At 41.1% G+C, this 24,936-nt stretch overlaps 1 protein-coding gene across 2 annotated transcripts in view; it reads left to right on the top strand.

Annotated features, from left to right (window-relative positions):
• The window catches only part of ZNF335 (zinc finger protein 335), a 143,855-nt gene that overhangs the window by 61,418 nt on the left and 57,501 nt on the right, over positions 1-24,936 (top strand). For both annotated transcript variants that reach the window (XM_089673432.1, XM_089673433.1), the window contains exons 4-9: positions 5,282-5,356; positions 12,295-12,513; positions 13,776-13,880; positions 14,142-14,270; positions 16,610-16,805; positions 24,712-24,889. In XM_089673432.1, coding sequence (XP_089529558.1) covers positions 5,282-5,356; positions 12,295-12,513; positions 13,776-13,880; positions 14,142-14,270; positions 16,610-16,805; positions 24,712-24,889 — 902 coding nt within the window. The remainder of the gene's footprint in view (positions 1-5,281; positions 5,357-12,294; positions 12,514-13,775; positions 13,881-14,141; positions 14,271-16,609; positions 16,806-24,711; positions 24,890-24,936) is intronic.

Below are 24,936 nucleotides of genomic sequence, written 5' to 3'. Positions count from 1 at the left end.
GATGGCTTCATTCATGCCATCCATTGTCTACTAGTGTGTGTAGCTGTGATTGGTCACAGCGATCACATGCACAAGCTGGGCTAATCACAGCCCAGCTGTGTCATGTGATTAGCTGTGGCCAAATTACAGCTAAGCACAAAAAAAAAAAAAAAAACCCTGAATGAATCGATGTCATTCAGGTAAATGCTTGTTTATAGCAAAATAATTCTTTGCTATAAGCAAATTGTGTAAAAAAAAAATACTGATCACTTCCCCAAAGTAGTACAATGTTACTATGGTAACATTGTACTACTTTGGTCATAGTGAAATATGAAAAAAAAATCGTAAAAAAAAGAAAAAAAATGTAATAAAAAAATAAAAAACAAATATTTTTTTTTTCATACTGTCACCAGTCAGTGTCCCTGATCACCGCCATGCTAGTTATATAATGACGCTGTACTGCACTGGTGACAGTATGTAAAAAAAAAAATTTTAATAAAATAAAAATAATTTTTAAAATTTTTTAATTTTCCGAAAAATTATAACAAAAAAATACAACTTCAAAAAACTCACCATGCCTCTTATGAAGTACGTCGGACTGTCTACTTTGCCAAAAGGGGTCATTGGGGGATATCTGTACTGTCCTGACAGATATCCCCCATGAAGAAGAAGAGGAATTCCAGTCCGGCAAAAAGTGTCCCTGCAGAGAGCTCCGCTATTTCTTTGACAGTTCTTTGACATTTATAGCGGTTGCAACAATGTATCTATTTGTATCCATTTAGGATATAGATGTTTTTATTCGGAAACAAATAGATACATTGTTGCAACCGCTATAAATGTCAAGGAACTGACAAAGAAATAGCGGAGCTCTCTGCAGGGACACTTTTTGCCGGACTGGAATTCCTCTTCTTCTTCATCCTCTTCTTCTTACTCTTCTTCTTCATCCTCTTCTTCATCTTCTTCATCCTCTTCTTCCTCTTCTTCTTCCTCTTCTTCATCCTCTTCTTCTTCATCATCCTCTTCTTCTTCATCATCCTCTTCTTCTTCTTCTTCATCCTCTTCTTCTTCATCCTCTTCTTCTTCATCCTCTTCCTCTTCTTCTTCATCCTCTTCTTCATCCTCTTCTTCTTCTTCATCCTCTTCTTCTTCATGCTCTTCTTCCTCTTCTTCTTCTTCCTCTTCTTCATCCTCTTCTTCCTCTTCTTCATCCTCTTCTTCTTCTTCATCCTCTTCTTCATCCTCTTCTTCTTCTTCTTCCTCTTCTTCATCCTCTTCTTCCTCTTATTCTTCTTCTTCCTCTTCTTCTTCCTCCTCTTCTTCTTCCTCCTCTTCTTCTTCATCCTCCTTCCTCTTTTTCATCCTCTTCTTCCTCTTTTTCATCCTCTTCTTCATCCTCTTCTTCTTCCTCTTCTTCATCCTCCTCTTCTTCTTCTTCCTCTTCTTCCTCTTCTTCTGCTTCCTCTTCTCTTCTTCCTCTTCCTCTTCTTCATCCTCTTCTTCCTCTTTTTCTTCATCCTCTTCTTCTTCCTCTTCCTCTTCTTCTTTTCTTCTTCTTTTTGTCTTCCTCTTGCAGGTCACTGCTCATGCGCAGATTTTTTTATCGGTAAAAAGATTTGCCCATAATTGCCGCGAAAATCGGCCGATCGGCAAAATCGACCGATTTTTTTCCAACTTTACCGATAAAAAAAAATCTGACAAAATACCGAAAAACGGCCGAACAGTTAGCCCACTAACAATTCGAAAATCGGACGATTTTATTTTCGGCCGAAAAATCGGCCGATTTTCGACCCATCTATGGCCTGCATTAGAGTCACCATCTTTGTACAATCAATTTTAGATTTACCATATGTATGTAATTTGAAGAGCCACCTAATCTATCCAATCAAATTGTATTTAGTCAGGCAGGTCCTTGCATTACATAGTTGTTAGAAGATCTAAAGGAAATTGTACAATAGGATTGTAGCAAGTGTGGTGAGCTTTAACCCTTCAACCTCTCTTCTAACACTTAACCTGAAACTTCACACCCCAACCAGAACATGAAACTGATCTGGTGTAAAAGGTTTCTAAGGTGACAATGGTACCAAAGTGCAGGAACCTAAATTAGCCTTTAAATCCACCTTTGTGCCCTTGATGAGCCTCTTGGATGCTAGGCCCAGGCTGCACATGGGGCGTTCTGCCAAGATTTTGTGGTGAAAAAGTAAGCAGTGCTCCCTTTTTACTAAGCCCCACCTGCCGTAACTTAATTCTCAGATACTCTGCTGCCCACTGAGGTTTTGGCATCTGACAGTGGACGGCAGCATTGGACAGGGAATGGGGCTCAATCTTAATTGGGCAGACGTCCAATATACTGGATGATCCTAGGATCCAGGGAGCTCTATAAGAATGCAGAGACTGATTTGAAGACTAGTGATACTGTCACTGGTGAGTCGCTAAGAATAGACACCAGCTCTTACAGCTACTTTCCCTTAGTGGCCGAATAAGTGAAGAGTTGCTCCATTGATCTCCCCTCAATGGCAAATGAGATTCTACAGTGTTTTGGCCTGCAGTGAAGCAACACTGTCGGAACAGGTGATTTCTTTAGTGATCATGTTGCTTCTTATGCAGGCCATAGATGGGTCGAAAATCGGCCGATTTTTCTTTAAAAAAACGAAAAATCGGTCGTTCAAGCGGCCGACGTTACCAGCAACGGTAAAAAAAATCGGCCGATTTTCATCCCGTCTACAGCCGGCAAAAAGTGTCCCTGCAGAGAGCTCCGCTATTTCTTTGACAGTTCCTAGACATTTATAGTGGCTGCAACAATGTATCTATTTGTATCCATTTAGGATACAGATGTTTTTATTCGGAAACAAATAGATACATTGTTGCAGCCGCTATAAATGTCAAGGAACTGTCAAAGAAATAGCGGAGCTCTCTGCAGGGACACTTTTTGCCGGACTGGAATTCCTCTTCTTCTTCGTCCTCTTCTTCTTCCTCTTCTTCTTCTTCATCCTCTTCTTTTCTTCTTCATCCTCTTCTTCATCTTCATCTTCTTCATCCTCTTCTTCTTCATCCTCTTCTTCATCCTCTTCTTCTTTTTCTTCCTCTTCATCCTCTTCTTCTTCTTCATCCTCTTCTTCTTCTTCATCCTCTTCTTCCTCTTCTTCATCCTCTTCTTCCTCTTCTTCATCCTCTTCTTCATCATCATCCTCTTCTTCATCCTCTTCTTCTTCTTCTTCTTCATCCTCTTCTTCTTCTTCATCCTCTTCTTCTTCTTCATCCTCTTCTTCTTCCTCTTCTTCTTCTTCTTCCTCTTCTTCTTCTTCATCCTCTTCTTCATCCTCTTCTTCTTCCTCTTCTTCATCCTCTTCTTCTTCTTCATCCTCTTCTTCTTCCTCTTCTTCATCCTCTTCTTCTTCTTCATCCTCTTCTTCTTCTTCATCCTCTTCTTCTTCATCCTCTTCTTCATCCTCTTCATCTTCTTCTTCCTCTTCTTCTTCCTATTCTGCTTCTTCCTCCTCTTCTTCTTCATCCTCTTCTTCTTCCTCTTCTTCATCCTCTTCTTTTTTTTCCTCTTATTTTTGTCTTCCTCTTGCAGGTCACTGCTCATGCACAGATTTTTTTATCGGTAAAAAGATCAGCCAATTTGCCCATCATTGCTGCGAAAATCGGTCGATCGGCAAAATCGGCCGAACAATTAGCCCACTAACGATCCGAAAATCGGCCGATTTTATTTTTGGCCGATTTTCGACCCATCTATGGCCTGCATTAGCCCTGGTTCACACGTTGCAAATTCAGGTGCGACATGTGATTTACAAATCGCACCTGAAGTTTCTACTAATTTATTTCTATAGCACTGTCTTAACAGGTGAGATTTCAAGTAGTGCGATTTGAAAAATAGTTCCTGCATTACTTTTTTATCAGTTTGATTTAACTCTCACAGATTATAAGGTAAATGGCACTGAAATCACACCTATCAGCACTACATTGAAGTTGTTCCTTAAATAGGACCAAATTGAACCAATCACATTCGGTGTGAACCAGGGCTAATACAGGTAGTCCTTGGGTTACAAATAAAATAGGTTCTGTAGGTTTGTTCTTAAGTCGAATTTGTATGTAAGTTGGGACAAGTAAATTTTTTCAGTGTAACCCTAGCCAGAAAAAATAATTTTTACATATTTTGGATATCATAGGGAAAGGTTAACACCCCTGTACCATTTGTTTTGCTGTCTGTGCCCCTGCTGAGAATATTTCACCTCACTTTCTGTCCCTGTGACAATTGGATTTTGAAAATTTGGGGTTTTCGTGGAAACAAGGATTGGTAATAAAGCTTCAGTGGAGACACCTTTTTCCCATGATAACTTACAGGAGTGAATTTCCCTTCCTATGGGTAGACTTCCTCTCACTTCCTGTTGTCTCCCTCCGTTTGAAAGTAAGAGCTGTATGTAAGTCTGATGTATGAAACTCGGGAACTACCTGTAGAGGGTTGCTAATGTGACATGGTCTTAAAGTGTTAATAAACCCAAAACAGTAAAATCAGTCTGTATATTATTATTATTATACAGGATTTATATAGCACCAACAGTCTGCTCAGCGCTTTTCAATACAACGGGAGACAATACAGCAACAATACAGTTCAATACAAGAGGGTTAGGAGGGCCCTGCTCCTTGGAGCTTACAATCTTAGTGATACAAAAGGTAGTAATTGTGGGGGATGACTGGTAGGAGGAGTATAAGATTCCATTATTAGCTGAGGACAGGATAGGTTTTCAGAGATCAACTAAAAGTGAGCAGAGTAGGCGATAGTTTGATAAATTGGGGTAGAGAGTTCCAGAGGATGGGGGAAGCTCTGGGGAAGTCCTGGAGACACGCATGGGAGTAGGAGACAAGGGAGCTAAATGCAGGGTCCTGGGTTTAGTAACACTTTAACGATGGCTGAGAGTGCTGACCAGAGTGCTCTGGTGGGGGGGGGGTGTCCCCCCTGTTAGAACATAATAGTTTAGCAGGGGCAGTCTCTGTACTAACATTGGATAGTTAATAGAGCTGCTCCTCCTGAGCTGTCAAGTTTAGAAGCAGAAGCGCCGAAAGATATACTGTATGTTCTTGCTGTCTCCTTCATTAATAGTCAATCCCAAGAGTTACCATTGTGTTGTCCATGTGTCCAGATTAAATTTTTTCAATGTTTGTTAGAACATAAAAGCTAAAGCCTGGTTGACATGAGAAGCTTCCCTGTTTTCCTGGACTAAGCCTTTCTGGGTGTATATCATGGGATACACACACCATTGTTTACTGTTGAAATGCTTATTACTGTTTATTTTGCTTTCAGGTTGTATTGTCACAAGTTCTGAGGGCAGGAATTCTGGGGTCACCCAGTATTATATCCTGGAGGAGCCAGAGAATGGTATGCAAAACTGGGTCTTTGTAGCTTCTGTTGAATAGGCACAACAAAATAAAAAAGCCAAAATAGTAATAGTAAACTGATAAGGTACAAAGTGGTACAATCATTATAAACTTATATATATATACATACACAATGGTGGGGATTTACTAACACTGGTGCATACAGAATCTGGTGCAGCTCTGCATAGCAACCAATCAGCTTCTAGATCTTATTGTCAAAGCTTAAGTGAACAAGCTGAAGTTAGAAGCTGATTGGCCACCATGCACAGTTGCATTAGATTTAGTAAATCTCCCCCAATGACTTCATACATAAACCCAAAACTGCTTACATGTGATCTGCTAGTAATCATGGCAATTACCCTAGGAATGTTCCTTCTGGAGCAGTAAACTAGTGTACATAACATCATTGTATATAACAAAGAGATAAATAAAAAGATAAGAAGAAAATAAGAAGTTGAGAAATAAAGCATCTGAATAGATGTTTTAACCCGTCCATCCCTTGAGTTCAGGGCACAAGATTTGTTTTCTTTCCTTCACATATGTAAGTTATCCAAGGATTTCAAGTTTTTTTCAGATAGCTTTACTTTATCATTCAGAATAGCTGAAATAATTTTGAATATTATTATCCATAATTTTTTTACCTTGGTCAGATCGAATGGAATGGGCTGCGACTTCCAATATCTGGTTATTGTTATTCTTGCAGCTATGGAAATTAACAAGATTAGCCTTCTGATACCACCCAGGTTCAACTGTGGTTAGGTTCAAGAGTGTCTGTGGGTTGGCTTTTTTAGATTAATCTGGGTCAAAGAATATATGAAGTTGTGTATACGAATCTGGAATCTTTTGGCTTTTGGGCACATCCACCATGTATGGTAAGCTGTGTCCTCCTGTCCACATCCCCTGAAGCAGTTCGGGGAAACCCCAGGGACACAGAAGGTCAATCTCAATGGAATCATATACCAATGTGACAATACTTTATAATTCACTTCAATAATCAAAGTGTTGATACATGACTTATACACACAAAGGACCAAATTATACCAGTCACTAAGGTCCTTATCTTCAGCCATATCCTGTTACCCACTTAACCTTGTAAGGCAGTTTTGTGAATTCTCTAAGATATGATTAGTGATCTTGTTGAGCTTCCTGCATAGGTATTCCATAGACGTCATAGTTGTCAAGTCTGAACGATGTTTTAAGGTATTTAAAAAATGTACACTTTGATTATAGCAAACAAAGTCTGGATCAGGTAATTTAAACTTTTCATGGAAGTCTTGCTTTGACAGGATACCTTGATCATTCCATAAATACACTATTCGCAGGAACCCTTTGTTTGTCCACCATGTAAAGTTTGTAGGGGTAAGACTTGGGGTGAAAGCTGAGTCGTCTAGGTTATCCAAACGTTTTTGGTATTGTGGAGGATAATAATTCGTTGGATATAATTAGAGATGAGCGAATTATTCAAAAATTCGATTCGGCTGATTCGCCGAATTTGCGGAATAAATTTGATTCTATGCAAATTTATTCGCTGCGAATTTAACTTATTAAAAGGGTTTCTAGGCTTCAGAGAGCCTTATATTAGTGCAGAACACTGTACCTTTAATTTAAATGCCCTTGGAGTCTGCTGGGGAAGAGAAATAATACTGTCAGTCAGTATGACATGCAGATGAGTGCCATCGATCTTAGAATCACCGCACACTTCACTCATTTGGGCAGTCACGGGGCCAAAACCAGAGTGTGGAGCCACAGTGTGGCGGTGGAGGCAGCAGCAATGGGAGGCCATACAGCACCCTATGACAAAATGGAACCCACCAGCAGTGTGAGGAGACCTGAAAGTGGCACATGGCAGAGTGTGGCAATGGAGACAGCAGCAATAGGAGGCCGTACAGGGACCCATGACACACTCTGGACCTGGCAGCAGCATGAGGAGGCGGTACAGGGGCCCATGACAGATTACGGGCCTGGCAGCAGCATGAGGAGTCGGTACGGGGGCCCATGGCAGATTACGGGCCTGGCAGCAGCAATGGGAGGCCGTACAGGGACCCATGACACACTCTGGACCTGGCAGCAGCATGAGGAGGCGGTACAGGGGCCCATGGCAGAGTGGCGGAGCGTAAGCAGCTTAAATTGAAGGCCATACAGAGGCCTATGTTAAAAAGTCCCCCCAGCAGCAGTGTGGGGAGACGACTATCAAGAGTCCAATGGCAGAGTGGCGGAGCAGAAGCAGCTTCAATTGAAGAAGAAGAGGATGAGGAAGAAGAAGAGGATGAGGATGAAGAAGAGGATGAAGAAGAAGAAGAGGATGATGGTGAGGAAGAAGAGGATGAGGATGAAGAAGAAGAAGAAGAGGAGGATGAAGAAGAAGAAGAGGATGAGGATGAAGAAGAGGATGAGGAAGAAGAGGATGAGGATGAAGAAGAGGATGAGGAAGATGAGGATGAAGAAGAAGAGGATGAGGAAGAAGAAGAAGAGGATGAAGAAGAAGATGAGGATGAAGAAGAGGATGAAGAAGAAGAGGATGAGGATGAAGAAGAGGAAGAGGATGAAGAAGAGGAAGAGGATGAAGAAGAGGAAGAGGATGAAGAAGAGGATGAGGAAGAGGAAGAAGAGGATGAGGATGAAGAAGAAGAAGAGGATGAGGATGAAGAAGAATAGGATGAGGAAGAAGAAGAGGATGAGGATGAAGAAGAAGAAAAGGATGAGGATGAAGAAGAAGAAGAGGGTGAGGAAGAAGAAGAAGAAGAAGAGGGTGAGGAAGAAGAAGAAGAAGAAGAGGGTGAGGAAGAAGAAGAAGAAGAAGAGGATGAGGATGAAGAAGAGGATGGTGAAGAAGAAGAAGAAGAGGATGAGGATGATGAAGAGGAGGATGGGGATGAAGAAGAAGAAGAAGAGAATGAGGATGAAGAAGAGGATGAGGATGAAGAAGAAGAAGAAGAGGATGAAGATGAAGAAGAAGAAGAGGATGACGAAGAAGAAGAGGATGGGGATGAAGAAGAAGAAGAGGATGAGGATGAAGAAGAAGAGAATGAGGATGAAGAAGAGGATGAGGATGATGAAGAAGAAGAGGATGAGGATGAAGAAGAAGAAGAGGATGAGGAAGAAGAAGAAGAAGAAGAGGGTGAGGAAGAAGAAGAAGAAGAAGAGGGTGAGGAAGAAGAGGATGAGGATGAAGAAGAGGATGATGGTGAAGAAGAAGAAGAAGAGGATGAGGATGATGAAGAGGAGGATGGGGATGAAGAAGAGGATGAGGATGAAGAAGAAGAGAATGAGGATGAAGAAGAGGATGAGGATGAAGAAGAAGAGGATGAGGATGAAGAAGAAGAAGAGGATGAGGATGAAGAAGAAGAAGAGGATGAGGATGAAGAAGAAGAAGAGGATGAGGATGAAGAAGAAGAGGATGGGGATGAAGAAGAAGAAGAGGATGAGGATGAAGAAGAAGAGAATGAGGATGAAGAAGAGGATGAAGAAGAAGAAGAAGAGGATGAGGATGAAGAAGAAGAAGAAAAGGATGAGGATGAAGAAGAAGAAGAAGTAGGATGAAAATAAGAAGAATTCCAGTACAGCAAAAAGTGTATCTGCAGAGAGCTCCGCTATTTCTGACAGTTCTCTGACAGTTCCTTCACATTTACAGCGGTTGAAACATTGTATCTATTTGTTTCCGAATAAAAACATCTGTATCCTAAATGGAAACAAATAGATACAATGTTTCAACCGCTGTAAATGTGAAGGAACTGTCAGAGAACTGTCAGAAATAGCGGAGCTCTCTGCAGGGACACTTTTTGCCGGCTGTAGAAGGGATGAAAATCGGCCGATCGGGGAAAATTCGATTCGTGCATCCGAAGTATGCTAATTTTCGGATTCGGCGTGAATCGAATTTTTCCTAATATTCGAAACGAATTCCACTTCGCCAAGTTTGATTCGCTCATCTCTAGATATAATGCTTGGGGGCAGGGGGTCAGATGTGTCCCCAAGTAAAGAAAAGCTTCCTGTTGCCACTTAAAATAAACATTTCTCTTCACATTATTAAGTGTTTGGTCAATTGCTATTTTTTTAACTAAAATAATTATCTTCATCTGTTTTTTTTATCCTTTGATATTTACATAACAGCACCACTGGTAACCTGCAGCCCCTTTTTGTCTGTATGCATGCAATCCAGCAACTGCTGCACATAAATTTTCAGGGTGGTTTTCCTGATGGGGACAACAGTAGAACTTACCTGTGCTGTTTGCATCAGTATGGCTGCTTGCAGGCTACTTTACGAGGGTGAACCACAGGGTAACCACATAAGAGAACAGTTGCAGTTCCAGGGTAACCACATAAGAGAACAGAAGAGACAGGGACCAAATGTTGTCTTATGTCAGGACGGGCCTGAAGAAGGACCTTTATGCAATGAGCACTAAATATCAGTTTATTGAAAGCTACAGTTTAAAAATATTAAAAATTACTTTTAATAATACTTTAACATATTAGCTTTAAAGTTAAAGCTGACATGAGAGTTTTAGTTATTGGGTTTATATATACTTTAATAAATAGTTCAATGATGATTAACCATTAGCCGCCCGGCCAATGGCCATTTGGCGGCTTCAGATGTGCCTCTTCATTCCGGGTGCACGCCATTTGGCGTGCTTCCGCACATGCGCCGTTTGCGGTAATACAGAGCGGCGCAGCAGCGGGATCTGTCACGGGCCGTGCACCTTGGACGCGGCCGATGACAGATCCGAGTACCGGCTCCCGTTGCTGGTAATATGTGACCTGCTGTGACCAATCACAGCAGGTCACATGACAGTTGTATACAATGGATGGCTTCATTCATGATGCCATCCATTGTATACTAGTGCCTAGCTGTGAATGGTCACAGCTAATCACATGCACATGTCATGTGATTAGCTGTGACCAAATCACAGCTAAGCACAAAAAAAAAAAAAAAAAAAAGCTGAATGAATCGATTTCATTCAGGTAAATGCTTGCTTATAGCAAAGTAATTCTTTGCTATAAGCAAATAGTGTAAAAAAAAAAAAAAAATACTGATCACTTCCCCAAAGTAGTACAGTGTTACTATGGTAACATTGTACTACTTTGGTCATAGTAAAATATGAAAAAAAAATCTTAAAAAAAAAAAAAATGTAATATAAAATTAAATATAATAAAAAAATTTAAAAAAAATTAAAAAAAATATATATATATTTTTTTTTTTTCATACTGTCACCAGTCAGTGTCCCTGTTAACCGCCATGCCAGTTATATGATGACGCTGTACTGCACTGGTGACAGCCTGTAAAAAAAAAAATAGTGAAAATAATTTTTTTAATTTTTTCATTTTCCGAAAAATTATGACATAAAAATACAACTTCAAAAAACTCGCCATGCCTCTTATGAAGTACGTTGGACTGTCTACTCTGCAAAAAGGGGTCATTTGTGGGATATCTGTACTATTCTGACATTCTTGGACCTCAAGAAATTAGATTGGCTGTCAGTACTTCAGGATTGATCAATATTCAGATCTATACCATAGTTTGTGAACTCTATAACTTTCCTACAAACTAAAAAATACATCCTAATTTGGGTTATTTTCACCAAAGACATGTAGCAGAATACATCTCGGCCTAAATTTATGAAGAACAATTATTTATTTGTAAACTTTTATGACAGAAACAAAGAAAAATGTGTTTTTTTTTCAAAATTTTTGGTCTTTTTTTGTTAATTTAGCAAAAAATAAAAACCCCAGCGGTGATTAAATACCACCAAAAGAAAGCTCTAGTTGTGTGAAGAAAATGATAAAATTTTAGTTTGGGTACAGTGTTGTATGACCGCGCAATTGTCATTCAAAGTGTGAGAGCGCTGAAACCTGAAAAATGGCCTGGGCAGGAAGGTGTAAAATTGCACGGTATTGAAACGGTTAATAAAACAGTAAAACAGACTGTATAAAATAAAGAAAAGTGAGCACATTTCAGTGAGCGGCAAATGCACAAAAGGAACTACAAGCCCTTCCAACCAGAATAGAAACAATAAAGTGCAGCGCTACAAAAATAATATCCAAGTGACAATTATATATGCGGTCATCAAATATAGGAATATTGAAGATGATAAACAGTTCAGTGATGGGGGACTCTCAGGGAGTATAGGTGCAATCCAATCCCAGGAATAGATAAATTGCCTGCTTACCAGAAGCGCAATATTAATACGCATGTACAGGTTATATGTAGCCGGGGTCCCATGTAGGCGCTGCTTTATAGTACCCAGATGGTCCGTCGGTGCTAAGACGATGCTGGCCTGGTCGGATCACACTGCTCCTTGGATCCACGCAGAGAACCTGAAAATGCTGGGGCTGAGGTATGGGAACTCAGTGCCAGATGTAAGGAGTAAAAATACTCATAGTGTAGTATGTTTTAAAATTATTTATTAAATCCAATAATGTAAGCCATAAAAGTTACAAAACGCATGCCTGCAGCCTGTAGCCAGTATAAGCAGCTTGAAAAAAAAGATTCTATACACTGACCAGTGAATACCAAAGGTGGGCCGCCGGACCTCCTGAACCGGCGGCGTAACGTCAAGGCGTGCGAAGGCTCCTCCTAGACGCGTTTCGTGTCAATACACGTCTACCGTAGGGGTGATGCCATAAAACAGTAAAACAGAGGTCAGGCTTCCAACTCTTCTAGACTGCTGTAAACCAATATCTGAATGAATTATACAATTCTGTTCTTACACTGGGGGTTATTTACCTAAACTGGAGAGTGCAAAATCTGGTGCAACTCTGCATAGAAACCAATCAGCTTTCAGGTTTATTGCCAAAGCTTAAGTGAACAAACTAAAGTTAGAAGCTGATTGGTTACTATCCAAAGCTGCACCAGATTCTGAGTGCAGCAGTTTTAGTAAATATCCCCCATTGTGTCTTTTACAGTGCAGTTTTCTAACTGAAGAACCTTTGCATTTTCTGATTCAGTCCCAACTAGTTACCCCATGACAGTCAGTCAAGACGATGCTAACAAGGCTTCCACACCTCAATCAGCTGGTGTCCCTGTGGTAGCCTCTGATTTGGACGCATTGGAGGGTATGATGGAAGTGGTAGTTGTTCAGCAGTACAAGTGTAAGATGTGCCAATACAAGAGTGTCTCAAAATCCAACCTCCTTCGCCATGTGAAAGAGCGTCACGTGCCAGTAGGTAAGGAAACCCTTTATTCGACAGGATATTGAACTGAAATTTGGGTAGTTTTATATAGCCTTATATGGAAATCTGCTCAAATATTGGAAAATAAATTGAATAAAATAGCCAAAGAGAGTCTATAGTTGTTTTCTAATTACTTTCTTCCTTTATTATGGTGAGGACCAAAAAACAAAATCTGAAAAATATTGTTTTGGTTTGTGGATCTTCTGTGACACCCAGAAAGGGTATGGACTCTCCCCAAGGTGAAGTCATGATGTGCCAGGTTTTACCGAAGCTGGGTTTGTTGCACTGCTAACACACACATGTGTGCAACATATAGGGATGCCTAGATGGTGATGGATGACGAACAAGCAGGACAGGTGCTACACCAGAATAAAGTCCTCATTTGGCTAATCAGAGCAGCGACTGACAATAGCAGAGATAACAGGCCAATAATCAGCATAATTACAGACAAGCTAAATACATACAGTGTGCAATCCAAGTAATCCAGAGAAAGTCAGACAAACCTGTTGACCAGGCACAGGCTGCCGGTCCAGCAGTATATTTTGCACTCCTAATTTAGAAAGGTATACACTGTAGAGTTCTTAGTAATGACCAGCAGATGTAGAAGGCCCAGTATGGGGTCTTATTCGACAAAGGGAGCTGCAAAGGAAGCTACCGTGCTGTTTCTTTGGGCTTGGTTCACTTATTTTGTCTGTGTTCCGCGGGTGCATGGGCACAGTAACCCATTCATTTGAAAGGTCTGATGTGTCTGCATTTTTTTGCAGGGCAAAAGGTCCATGAATCTTTTTTAAAACACGACCTCACGGAAATGAAATTAATTTTTTGCACCATGCAATTTCCATGTGCAGGAATGTGTGTTTTTCAGTGCGTAGGGGTGCCATTAGAAGTTAATGGCACCCCTGCTTGTTTTCTAAGCAGCACCATGTTTTGTTTGCAGCTTCATGCAGGTGTGGGAATGCAAACGATTTACACGCACTCCTGCACATATGCGAAGCTAGCCTTAGATAACACATAGTACTCCGTGCTTTGGGAATTCTTGGTTGTTTATTAAATGTGTATAAATTAACTACAATAAAAGTAATCCATAATAGTTTCCCTATAGAACAAAACATCAAAAGTTCAAAATATGCTTTAACAGAAAATATAATAAGCTTTGTTTGTACAGCAGCTGCTCAGATAATTTCAGGGTTATTTTCACACTCATCTATTCGAGAAAATGTGCAGCCTGTTTAGTTTTACTGTATTTGTCTGTTAAGTCTATGAAGATGGACGGATGTCTCGTAAAGCTGTAAGATTACGAGAGGAGGAAGATGAAGATGAAGATGATATTGTGGATGCTGGAGCCATAGATAACCCAAATGGTGAGGAATCTTCTTCTCTTAAAGTCACCATATGCTTTACAATCTGATTGCATAATCTTATTTAGATCTACTATCAACTATTTAGTACATGGGCCTGCTTTGATAATAATTGAATAAATTGCTAAGGTTTGCTCTCCTACTTCATGGTTTTGATAAAGTTGAAAGAGAGGACAGATATTGTACAGACAGTATAGTTTATGGCTAGAGCTGAAGTTTGTAATTTGCAATTTTGCCAATTTTTTAATTTCTGTTGTGTTCTAGATGACAGTGATTACAGCCCAGGAGAGGATGCCTCCCGTAGTCACCACTTTGAGGGTGCCGAGAAGGCTTTGGTCAAAGAAAGGCCTCGTAGACGACCTGGGCGACCACGTAAGATTCCACGCATACAAGGTACTGTCTTTCAGAGGCAGCAATGATAAATGGTCTAGCAACCTAAGGATGCTGTAATGTCACTATTATGTTTATGCATCCAACAGAAGTATGTTTCCGTGATGGTATTTGATTAACATTAGCAGAATGAAAACATTTTGAAGATGTAGTTGATTATTTATTTTCCAATACTTTGTGGGAATTAAAATTAATCAATAACAGCACAGTGGCTAAATGGTTAGCACTTCCGCCTGGCAGTACTAGGGTCACTGGTTCGAATCCCAACCACGGCACCACCTGCCTGGAGTTTGCATGTTCTCCCTGTGCCTGCGTGGGTTTCCCCCAGGTACTCCGATTTCCTCCCACACTCCAAAGACATGCTGGTAGGTTAATTGGATCCTGTCTAAATTGGCCCTAGTATGTATGAATGTAGGTTAGGGACCTTAGATTGTACGCCCCCCTTGAGGGTTAGGGACTGATGTGAATGTACAATATATATGTAAAGCGCTGCGTAAATTGACGGCTCTATATAAGTACCTATAATAAATAAATAACAATGCTGCGTTATCACGTCCATGTGAATAAATTATACAAATTCTCCACACTTCAACATATAAACCATAAGTAATAAATCAACATGTCACAACTCCTATTCAAATAAACATTAATTAAATCCTTATGAAAAATGTCTCTATTTTTTATATATGTATATAAAGTCCCAATGTCATCATCCATTCACCATGTGATTCCTTAAAATGTGTATTCTTGCACCACTTTGATCAGTGAGTCTCACCACCTTTTCTACATTGCTCCCACCTCAGGGGGGTGACCTAATGAATAATCAGGTCAAACAACACTTCCCCTTTAAGAGATTAATCACTGTACCTTTGCTCCCACTCTTGTCACTCCAATGGCTGTAAAATGGTGGACTCTGATCACTCTTGATGTCAAAAAAACAACTTGCCCAATCGATGTGCATGTCCCTTTAAGGGATCAGGGTTTTCCGCTGGTCACTCTGCAGTAAAGCTCAGGACAGAGGGGGACTCCCTATAGTGCACTAAATAAAGCACTTAATTTAATAAAGTTATTGCACTTAAATTTCCAAAAAAGACTGCACATACATTCACTGACCACTTTATTAGGTACACCTTGCTAGTACTAAATTGGACTCCCTTTTGCCTTCAGAACTGCCTTAATTCTTTGTGGCATAGATTCAACAAGGTGTTGGAAGCATTCCTCAGAGATTTTGGTCCACATTGACATGAGTTACTGTTGCCTTTCTATCATCTCGAACGAGTCTGACCATTCACCTCTGACATCAACAACGCATTTTTTGTCCACACAACTGCCGCTCACTGGATATTTTCTCTTTTTCGGACCATTCTCTGTAAACCCTAGAGATGGTTGTGTGTGAAAATCCCAGAAGATCAGCAGTTTTTTTAAAATACTCAGACCAGCCTGTCTGGCATCCACACCCATGCCACGTTCAAAGTCACCTAAATCCCCTTTCTTCCCCATTCTGATGCTTGGTTTGAACTTCAGCAAGTCGTCTTCACCATGTCTAGATGCCAAAATGCACTGAGTTGCTGCCATGTGATTGGCTTATTAGCAATTTATGTTACCAAGCAATTGAACAGGTGTACCTAATAAAGTGGCTGATGAGTATATATTAAAATCTCACTATGCACTCCATATAGCGGCTCCCACCTGCACTTCTGATTTGTCCTAATCATGTCAACCTGTCCGGCCCTGCACCTATCGACACGGTACCACGAGCCAATGTAGGCTCTGACTGCTGTGCTCTGTGAGAGTGGTGGACCGGCTCTCCAGTGCTGCCAGCACAGGGCTGCTTCTCAGTTTTGAGCATGGACACATCATTAAAAAAAAATGATTTAGTTGTTGTGCAGCTTGATTGCATAACAATAATAATAATAAAAAAACAAGACTTCAATCAGTCTGGTTTAAAAAGATTGAAAACAACCTTTTAAATTACATTAACATGGTAAACCTTGAGATTTTAGTGAGTATAGAGCTCTTTTAACAGCAGTGTGGGAGTATTTGATTGTTGTGGTAAAAACTAGACCAAAGTAAAAGAAGGACAAATCACAGAACAATATTTACTCATATAAAAAGTTATCATTTCATACTGATTAATAGCAAAGTTATCTCAAGCTATTGTATCACTTACTAAGGCTTTAAGATGTTTAGGTGTTTCTAGTAATGACTAGTCAGCTGTTTTCATTCTCTAGCCTGTGCTAAAAAAACAGCACATGGAGTTTCTCCAATTTCCCCTTTATTGCAGTTTTTTACAGCAATTCTACTGAATTATAAAAGTAATCTACTGTGCTTTTCTTCTCTAGAACCCGAAAAAGACAGTGGTCCACCAATACCTGTAACTGAAAGTCAAGCTGAAATTTCTGTTATTCTTTCTGATGTTGAAAATAAAGATATTTCCCCCAACCCTCATCAGGAGGAACAGAAACCACCTACTAGGCCACGTGGGCGGCCACCCAAGCACTTCATGGGCAAAAGGTATCATCGCTACAGAGGCCAGAGGTGAGTTTATGATGATGCTGTAGATTACCTTGTGGGTCCATTTGTCTTCGGGAATTAATTTAGAACTAAAATAATGATTTTCTGGGGAACTGCTTGCACTTTTAAAGCTGAACTTCAGGCACAAAAACTAAATACGCAGATGAAATGCATACTGTGTAAGGTTCTTCCTTAGACTAGTTGCATGGGTGCTCAACCTTTGGCTCTCCAGGTGTTGCAGAACTACAAAGTCCCATCATGCCTCTGCCTTTGGGAGTCATGCTTGTAACTGTCAGCATTGAAATTCCTTGTGGGACTTGTAGTTCCGCAACACCTAGAGGGCTACCCATCTGCCACACAGTACAGGACAGCTGATTTTTCTTTCCTGCAGTGCAGTAAAATTTACAGGCCTTGTCCCTTCTCCAAATTGTCACTGGAAAGTAAAGGGAGAAGCAGCAGACAGATCAGCTCATCTCTCTCACTCTTCTCCTCCTAACAGCATGTTCCTTACATTGAATAATAGTTGGATAGCACACACCCCCTATACTCTAATAAAGTGACAAGACAAGTCAACCTATACACTCCTTCACCCTGAAGGAAGACTAACTAAATAATACAGCAGACTTGAATAAATATAGTTATATTTAAAAACTGAAAGTCCAAAAATAGTCCAAACATTAGACCATCAACATGTGAAAAGGTGACAACAATGCTCAGAGCAGATCCAAATAGCTTCGATTCCAAAGGGGTCGTTGAGGAATATCTGGAATCCATCATCGACCCCTTTGGAATCTAAGCTATTTGGATCTGCTCTGAGCATTGTTGTCACCTTTTCACATGTTGATGGATTAATGTTTGGACTATTTTTGGACTTTCAGTTTTTAAATATAACTATTTTTATTCAAGTCTGCTGTATTATTTAGATGTTCCTTACATTGATTGCCTCCTTGTGTTGCTTCTCCCTTCTCCCACTTTGAGCACTTCTGTACAATTTGGCTACAAGAGGCTGATACTAAGTAAAATTCAGGTACCTACAGTGACTGCATTTAAAAAATAGATTTAATGCCGTATTTATGAGGTGCATTAATTTGTGTTTTTTTATATCTGCCTGGAGTTCAGCTTTACCTAGTGAGTTTGGATATAAATGCACATCTGAAAAGAGACATGTTCACCATTGGAGGATTACTAAAGCTCGTCTACCTGAAGGCTAGGCTTATACTAGCCTGAAAGTTGCAGGCTCCTTTCAGTTGCAGGGATCGCATCTGTTCTGGTACATGCAGCCGAATGCTCATTCTGAATGGCATTCCCACACATCTCAGCCCACAGCAGGATCAGGGGTGCGGGAACTGCAGGGAAACCGCATGGTCAAAAAGACCATGCAGTCTCCCTGCGGATGCGTTTTTGAAAAGGTGCAAGCACCTTTTTTTTGCATGAAACGTGGGCACAGCAGCCCATTCAAATGAATGGGCGCCATGCCTGCGCAAACACTTGCTGCACGGCCCACACTAGTGTGAACCAGGCCTTATATTCAGTGTGACCAATCCATACATAATATCTCTGTGGATTCTGTAGGCAGTTGACAGGGTGGCCCAGCTGTATGCATCAGACAGCTATCAATGAGAGCTTTTGGAAATACAGTATAATTCATTGTGGTTGTACAATGTATACTGAGCCATAACTTTTTCTTTATTTCTGATTTCCCTGTACTTGTGTATCTTGAAACTTTTAAGATTATGAGAGACCCAGCAGACACTGTGTTGCAGTCACTATATATACGCGGACAGTTTTGATTATTTTATAACCAGATGGGGACACGCTGCCTCTTCTGCTTGTACTGCTTCACCGAGCCCATCAGGGGGGTGCACGGTGAGCTTGAGTGTCAGCATGGAGTAAGGCTGCCCCTTCTGCCGCCATCATCTGGTCCTGTCTGGGGGGAAAAGCCGAGCACAATAAGAACACTTCTGTTCAGGGCTGTAACGTAGATATAATAATGCTAATAACCTTTTAAAAAAAAAATGTATGTGGTGCTGGTATTACTAGTTTGTGATCAGCTAAAACAAGGGAGTAAAAGGTTGGAAATTAAAGGCTTTTTCAGACAGGCGCTGAATGCTAAAACAGCCTTTATCAATGCACCGGTAGCGTTAGGCTACTTTCACTCTAATCCGTAGCAAAAACGCAGTAAAAATGCATGTGCATTTTTGCTGCCCTTTTATCACGTTTGTGGTGCGTTTTTCACAGGACATGTGACTCAATAATGAACAAAAATTCAGCGTTCACATGATATGGGATGGGATGGTAACACAGGGCATAAGGGAAGGAAAATAGGGAACTGACTGAGCACAGAAATTAATGAGGAGGAGTCACTGGGTGGAATGGTCCATAGGATGGACAATAGGAGGAGGAGGCAGACCACGGAGCTTAAGCACCTGGATGGGAGCAGGAAAGTCTTGTCAGGGATGATGGAGATCCTATGATACTGAAGAGGTGGCAGGGTGAACTCAGTGGGTGCTTCCTGGGGTGGATGATGGAAGAAGGGATGGGCCAGAAGGCAAACGCCTGGGAAGGGACTGCATGTGACTCAATAATGAACAGAAATTCAGCGTTCACATGATATGGAATGGGATGGTGACAGAGGGCATAGTGGAAGAAAAATAGGGAACTGACAGAGCACAGAAATTAATGAGGAGGAGTCACTGGGTGGAATGGTCCATAGGATGGACAATAGGAGGAGGAGGCAGACCACGGAGCTTAAGCACCTGGATGGGAGCAGGGAAGTCTTGTCAGGGATGATGGAGATCCTATGATACTGAAGAGGTGGTAGAGTGAACTCAGTGGGTGCTTCCTGGGGTGGATGATGGAAGAAGGGATGGACCAGAAGGCAAACGCCTGGGAAGGGACTGCATGTGACTCAATAACCACACCAAAAAAAACAACAGCGGGTGCGTTTTGATGCATTTTTGTATGCGTTTTGCCACATTTTCCTTTTTATTTCAATGGGGAGGTGCGTTTTTGGTGCGCTTTTTAACCGCACCACACATGCAGCAAGCAGCATTTTACAAAATGCAGCGGACCCCCACCTGATCACTCTGAAGAGTTCATAGGATTTCATGGCCATGCGTTTTTCTTCAGCTTATTTTAACGCAAAAGTGGAAGAGAAGCGGATCAGTGTGAAAGCAGCAAGCATTTTGAATGTGTTGTATAGGCATTCGTGTTGTGTCAGGCAACACTTCTCACATACCCTATGTGATGTTTTTTTTTAATTTTGTACAAAACTAAAATGGGAAATGATCACTTTTGACGCTTTGCAACCGCACCTTAAACGTAGACACGTTTACAGTGCATTTTTGACATGCTTGTGCTACATGTTAATAGAAGTGAATGGAGGCAGTTACAAAGAGTCAGCGCCTGCCAAACTCTGCAGGCAGTTTTATTTTTGCCTCACCACATCATGAGGCAACGCTAACACTGCAATGTGATCACCTCCATCTGCTCCCTATTTTACCAATTTTGAGTGGCATTGATAGGCGATCAAGAAATGTTAAAAACATGACCCAACCACCTATTTTCAAGGCCTGTGTGAAAGAGCCCTAAAGGGAACAAAGAAAAAATGAATAGCTGGAGATACAGTCACTGTATACTGTGAATTACTTCTTGTACAAGACAGACTACCAATTTTAGGGACGTTGGAAACAATATCAATATTTTCTCACAGGTGTTTATTCTCATTCACACTGGATGAGGCTGAAAAGGCAATAAATGTTACGCGTGCTTTAACTACTTGCCGACCGCAGATAGCTGAATGACGGCTGCACTGTGGCCGGCCAGTTCTGGGAGGACGTCATATGACGTCTTCCCAGAACGCGCTCTCCGGGGGCGCGCTCCCGGCAATCTCCGTGATCGCTGTGTCTTACAGACACAGCTGATCACGTGACGTGGTAAAAGGCCAATCACAGCGGCCTTTTACCATGTGATCAGCCATGTCCAATGACACGCTGATCACCGGGAATTGGAAGTGCCGGTTCTCGGCTGCACTTTCCTTACGCTGTTAGATCGTGAGGAAAGTACTGCCGAAAACCGGCAGTTGTCAGAGCGGGGATCGGCACCGATCATCAGGGTCACTGATCATCATAGCACAAAAAGTAAAGTGCCCAGCAGCGATTAAATACCACCAAAAGAAAGCTCTATTTGTGAGAAAAAAATGATAAAAATGTCATATGGGTACAATCTTGCATGACCGCGCAATTGTCAATCAAAGTGCGACAGCCCTGAAAGCTGAAAATTGGCCTGGTAAATAAGGGGGTATAAGTGCCCGGTAGGCAAGTGGTTAATATTCATTGCTTTTTGAGACTCCTATTAATGTATTTTTGAAGGTCTCCTTTCCCTTTCAATCCCTTGAAAGTCTTTTGAATGATAAACTGGAGCGCAACCAAAATGAAGGTTGTTACACGAAATGAAAAATTTTAAAATTAGATATAGGCTTATAACTATGCGCTTGTGTGTTAGTGAATTTACAGAAATTGAATTAAATCAAAAAGATTTAGATACATTAAATAAAAAAAATACACATTAAATTAAATTAGAACTCAAAAAAGCAGCCGTTAAAAAATAACATTAGATAAATAAATATATGAGTATAGTTAACCCTCCTCATAAACAGCGCTCATCTACAGTATATAGATAGATATACAGTTGCAAGAAAAAGTATGTGAACCCCTTGGGATTTTGTGGAGTTTTGCATGAATTGGGTATAAAATGTGCTCTGAACGTCATCTAAGTCACAACAATAGAAGAACACAGTCTGCTGAACATAATACTACACAAACATTAGATGTTGCCAGGTTTAATTGCACATAACATGTAAACATTCACAGTCCAGAGCACATTTTATGCCCAACTCATGCAAAACTCCACGTAATCCCAAGGGGTTCACATACTTTTTCTTGCAACTGTAGATAGATATATAAATATGGATCAGACATAATATTACTAAAAAATATATATGGAGAGTAGAGTGGAAACAGTACTTCCACCAGGGTGTATCAGAGTGAATTTGCACTTCGTCCAGTCCACCTTAACAGTCTTAAAGGCAATCACTGTATTCCAACAAGATCCACTCCAACACCTCTGTACTCTTGCAGTGATTAGCACCCCATCAAATTGGACACTTACCAGATAATGGTGAATAACCAGCAGTATAAAACCTCCTCCTTATCTGTTGGATACCGGTATCTCATCAAATGAAATTAATGACCAGTAAACCATTCTCTTTCTGGGCTCCACAACAGCCATCACTCAAGCACAAGACTCAGATCCAGTACATGGGTGAAAAGTGGAAATAAATCACAGTGTCATTCCGTTTCAAGAGCCTTTATTGCCTCTAACCCCCCTTGATAAAATCACTCACATTCAAGGAATATATATTGCACATTGATAAAGTAAAGCTTTGCTACCGCTTCAGCGGTGTACCCAGCATCTCACCGCACACAGCGCCGCTGTTAACTTCCGTGTAGGGAGGTCACGTGCTGTTGGTGAGCGGTAGCAATGCTTTACTCTATCAATGTGCAATATATATTCATTGAATGTGAGTGATTTTATCAAGGGGGGTTAGAGGCAATGAAGGCTTTTGAAACGGAATTACACTATGTTGTTTATTTCCACTTTTCACCTATGTACTGGATCTGAGTCTTGTGCTTGAGTGATGGCTGTTGTAGAGCCCAGAAGGAGAATGGTTTACTGGTCATTCATTTAATTTGATGAGATACCGGTGTCCAACAGATAAGGAGGAGATTTTATACTTCTGGTTATTCACCATTATCTGCTGAGTGTCCAATTTGATGGGGCACTGTGTTACACGGAATGGCCAAAAGTTTGTAGATATCTGACCATCACACCTTTTTGAGCTTGTTAGGCATTTCATCCAAAACCATGGGGGGTTAATAAGGAGTTTGTTCCCTGGATGCATACAACAGCCTCACTTTTCTGTGAAGACTTTTCATAAGATTTTGTAGTGTTTCTGTGGGAATTTGCACCCATTCAGCCAAAAGAGCATTTATAAAATCAGGTACTGACGAGGCACTTGGAAAGTTTGGGTATTTACGTGAGAATGCTGTTTATAGACTACACCTTGGCTTTTAACACCATTATAGTGGACCTATTGTTCGAGATATTGCTGAAGCTGGGTCTGCAGGCATCCATCTGTCTTTGAATTAGGGATTTCTTAGTCAAAATGGGTTGACATTTCTCTTCTGTGCGATATTTAAATGTTGGATCTCGACAGGGCTGTGCATTGAGCCCTCTTCTTTATGCACTCCATACCTATGACTGTACACCATACTATCGTACAAGCAGCATTATTAAATTGGCTGATGATACAATGGTAGTTGGCTGTATCATTGGTGGGGATGAGGAATGTTATAGAGCAGAGGTGGAAAAGATAGTGGAGTGGTACGAAATAAATAATTTATCACTGAATATGGGAAAAGCTAAAGAGCTAGTTGTGGATTTCAGAAAGAGCAAGACTGAAATAGCTCCACTCTTCATAAGGTAAATGTGTGGAAAGGGCCTCTGCTTTCACGTTTGTTGGGGTATATATTTCCGAGACTTTTGTATGGTCAGTAAATGTACAAGCTACCATCAAAAAAAATCCCAGCAACAATTAGATTTTCCTAGATTGCTTACAAAGAATGGTCTAGCACAAAAAGTATTGAAGCGATACTAAAGAATTTTTTTTTTCTAAAAATAACAAACATGTCTATATTTACCTGCTGTGTAGTAGTTTTGCACAGAGCAGCCCAGATCCTCCTCTTCCCGGGTCCCCCGCAGGCTCTCCTGGCCCCTCCCTCCTGTCGGGTGCCCCCACAGCAAGCAGCTTACTATGGGGGCACCCGCTGCTCTGTGTGTCCATTCACACACAGAGCCATGGCTCAGTCCTGCCCCTCTCTCTTCTCATTGGCTCACAGGCTGTGATTGACAGCAGCAGAAGCCAATGGCTCCCGTGCTGTCTCAGCCAATGAGGAGAAGGAGTCCTGGGATAGCCAAGACTCCAGTGCACATCTCTGGATCGAGAGGGGGCTTAGGTGAGTATTAGGGGGGCTGGGGGAGCTGCTGCACACAGAAGGTTTTTCCCTTTCATGTATAGTATGCATGAAGGTTAAAAACCTTGAGCTTTTACAAGCACTTTAAAGGATAAATTCACCTTTTGACAAAAAATAATAAATGCACATTTTTTTCGCAAATGTGCATTTATTATTTTTTGATGCAGGAGCCTGTAAAGCATTGCACCAATGATCAGGAGATCGCTGGTGCCATGCAGGTCTCCTTCAGACTGTCAGTATATCTGCTTGCCTGTACGGGATGTATGGGTAAGCAGACATACTGAAAGGAAGAATCAATGAACTACCACGGCGCTCCACAGTGCCATGGTAGTTAATTGAGAACTACAAGCCCACAGCCACTAACGCTGCCAGGGCTTGTAGTTCATTCATTCACAGAACACAGAACAGGAGCTACTTTTGGGCGAAAAGCTTCATGTGATGTGATTTTCCGCATAATAAATTGCGTGCAAAATCGCACCGCGTTTTAGGTGCCATTGAAAATAATGACACCAGAAGCTGTGTTTTGCGATTTGTAGAATCTCAGCGATCCCAAAACGCCCAAGTGTGAATGGAGCCTCATAGAACTGACACTGGAGCTTGATTTGGCTGTTTAGTATGCGTTTGTAGTGAGCACCCAAGTGCTTCCGTATCCGAGAGTAACCTGAAGGATGTTTTTATACTGTCCATGATTTGGTCCAGCATTACCTAGTTACATGAAGAGTTCTGAGGTCTGGTTACCCCTCATTGTTATTATTATTACATTCAAACAGTACTACCATGTTATATGAGTAGTAACTAGATGCATCATTTTATATGCTGTAACCTATACCCTGCAGGTATTATAAACCTCCAAGTAAGCCTCTACTCAGACAATTTATGTGCCGTGTCTGTGGCTCCCGTTTCCTCACACAAGAAGACTATTCCTTTCATGTGAATTCACACGATGGCAGTGACCCCCAATCATTCCGGTGCCTGCAGTGTAACTACCAGTGCCGAAGATGGTCTTCATTAAAGGTGAGTGTATTTTCAATGAGCCTGCTCCTAATGGGTAAGTAAAGATC

This window comes from Staurois parvus, unplaced genomic scaffold, assembly GCF_062004578.1.
Source record: "Staurois parvus isolate SC_StPar_1 unplaced genomic scaffold, SC_StPar_1.0 ptg000137l, whole genome shotgun sequence".
Lineage (NCBI taxonomy): Eukaryota > Metazoa > Chordata > Amphibia > Anura > Ranidae > Staurois > Staurois parvus.
The sequence above is the reverse complement of the archived record's forward strand: the minus strand, read 5'-3'. Positions and strand labels throughout refer to the sequence as shown.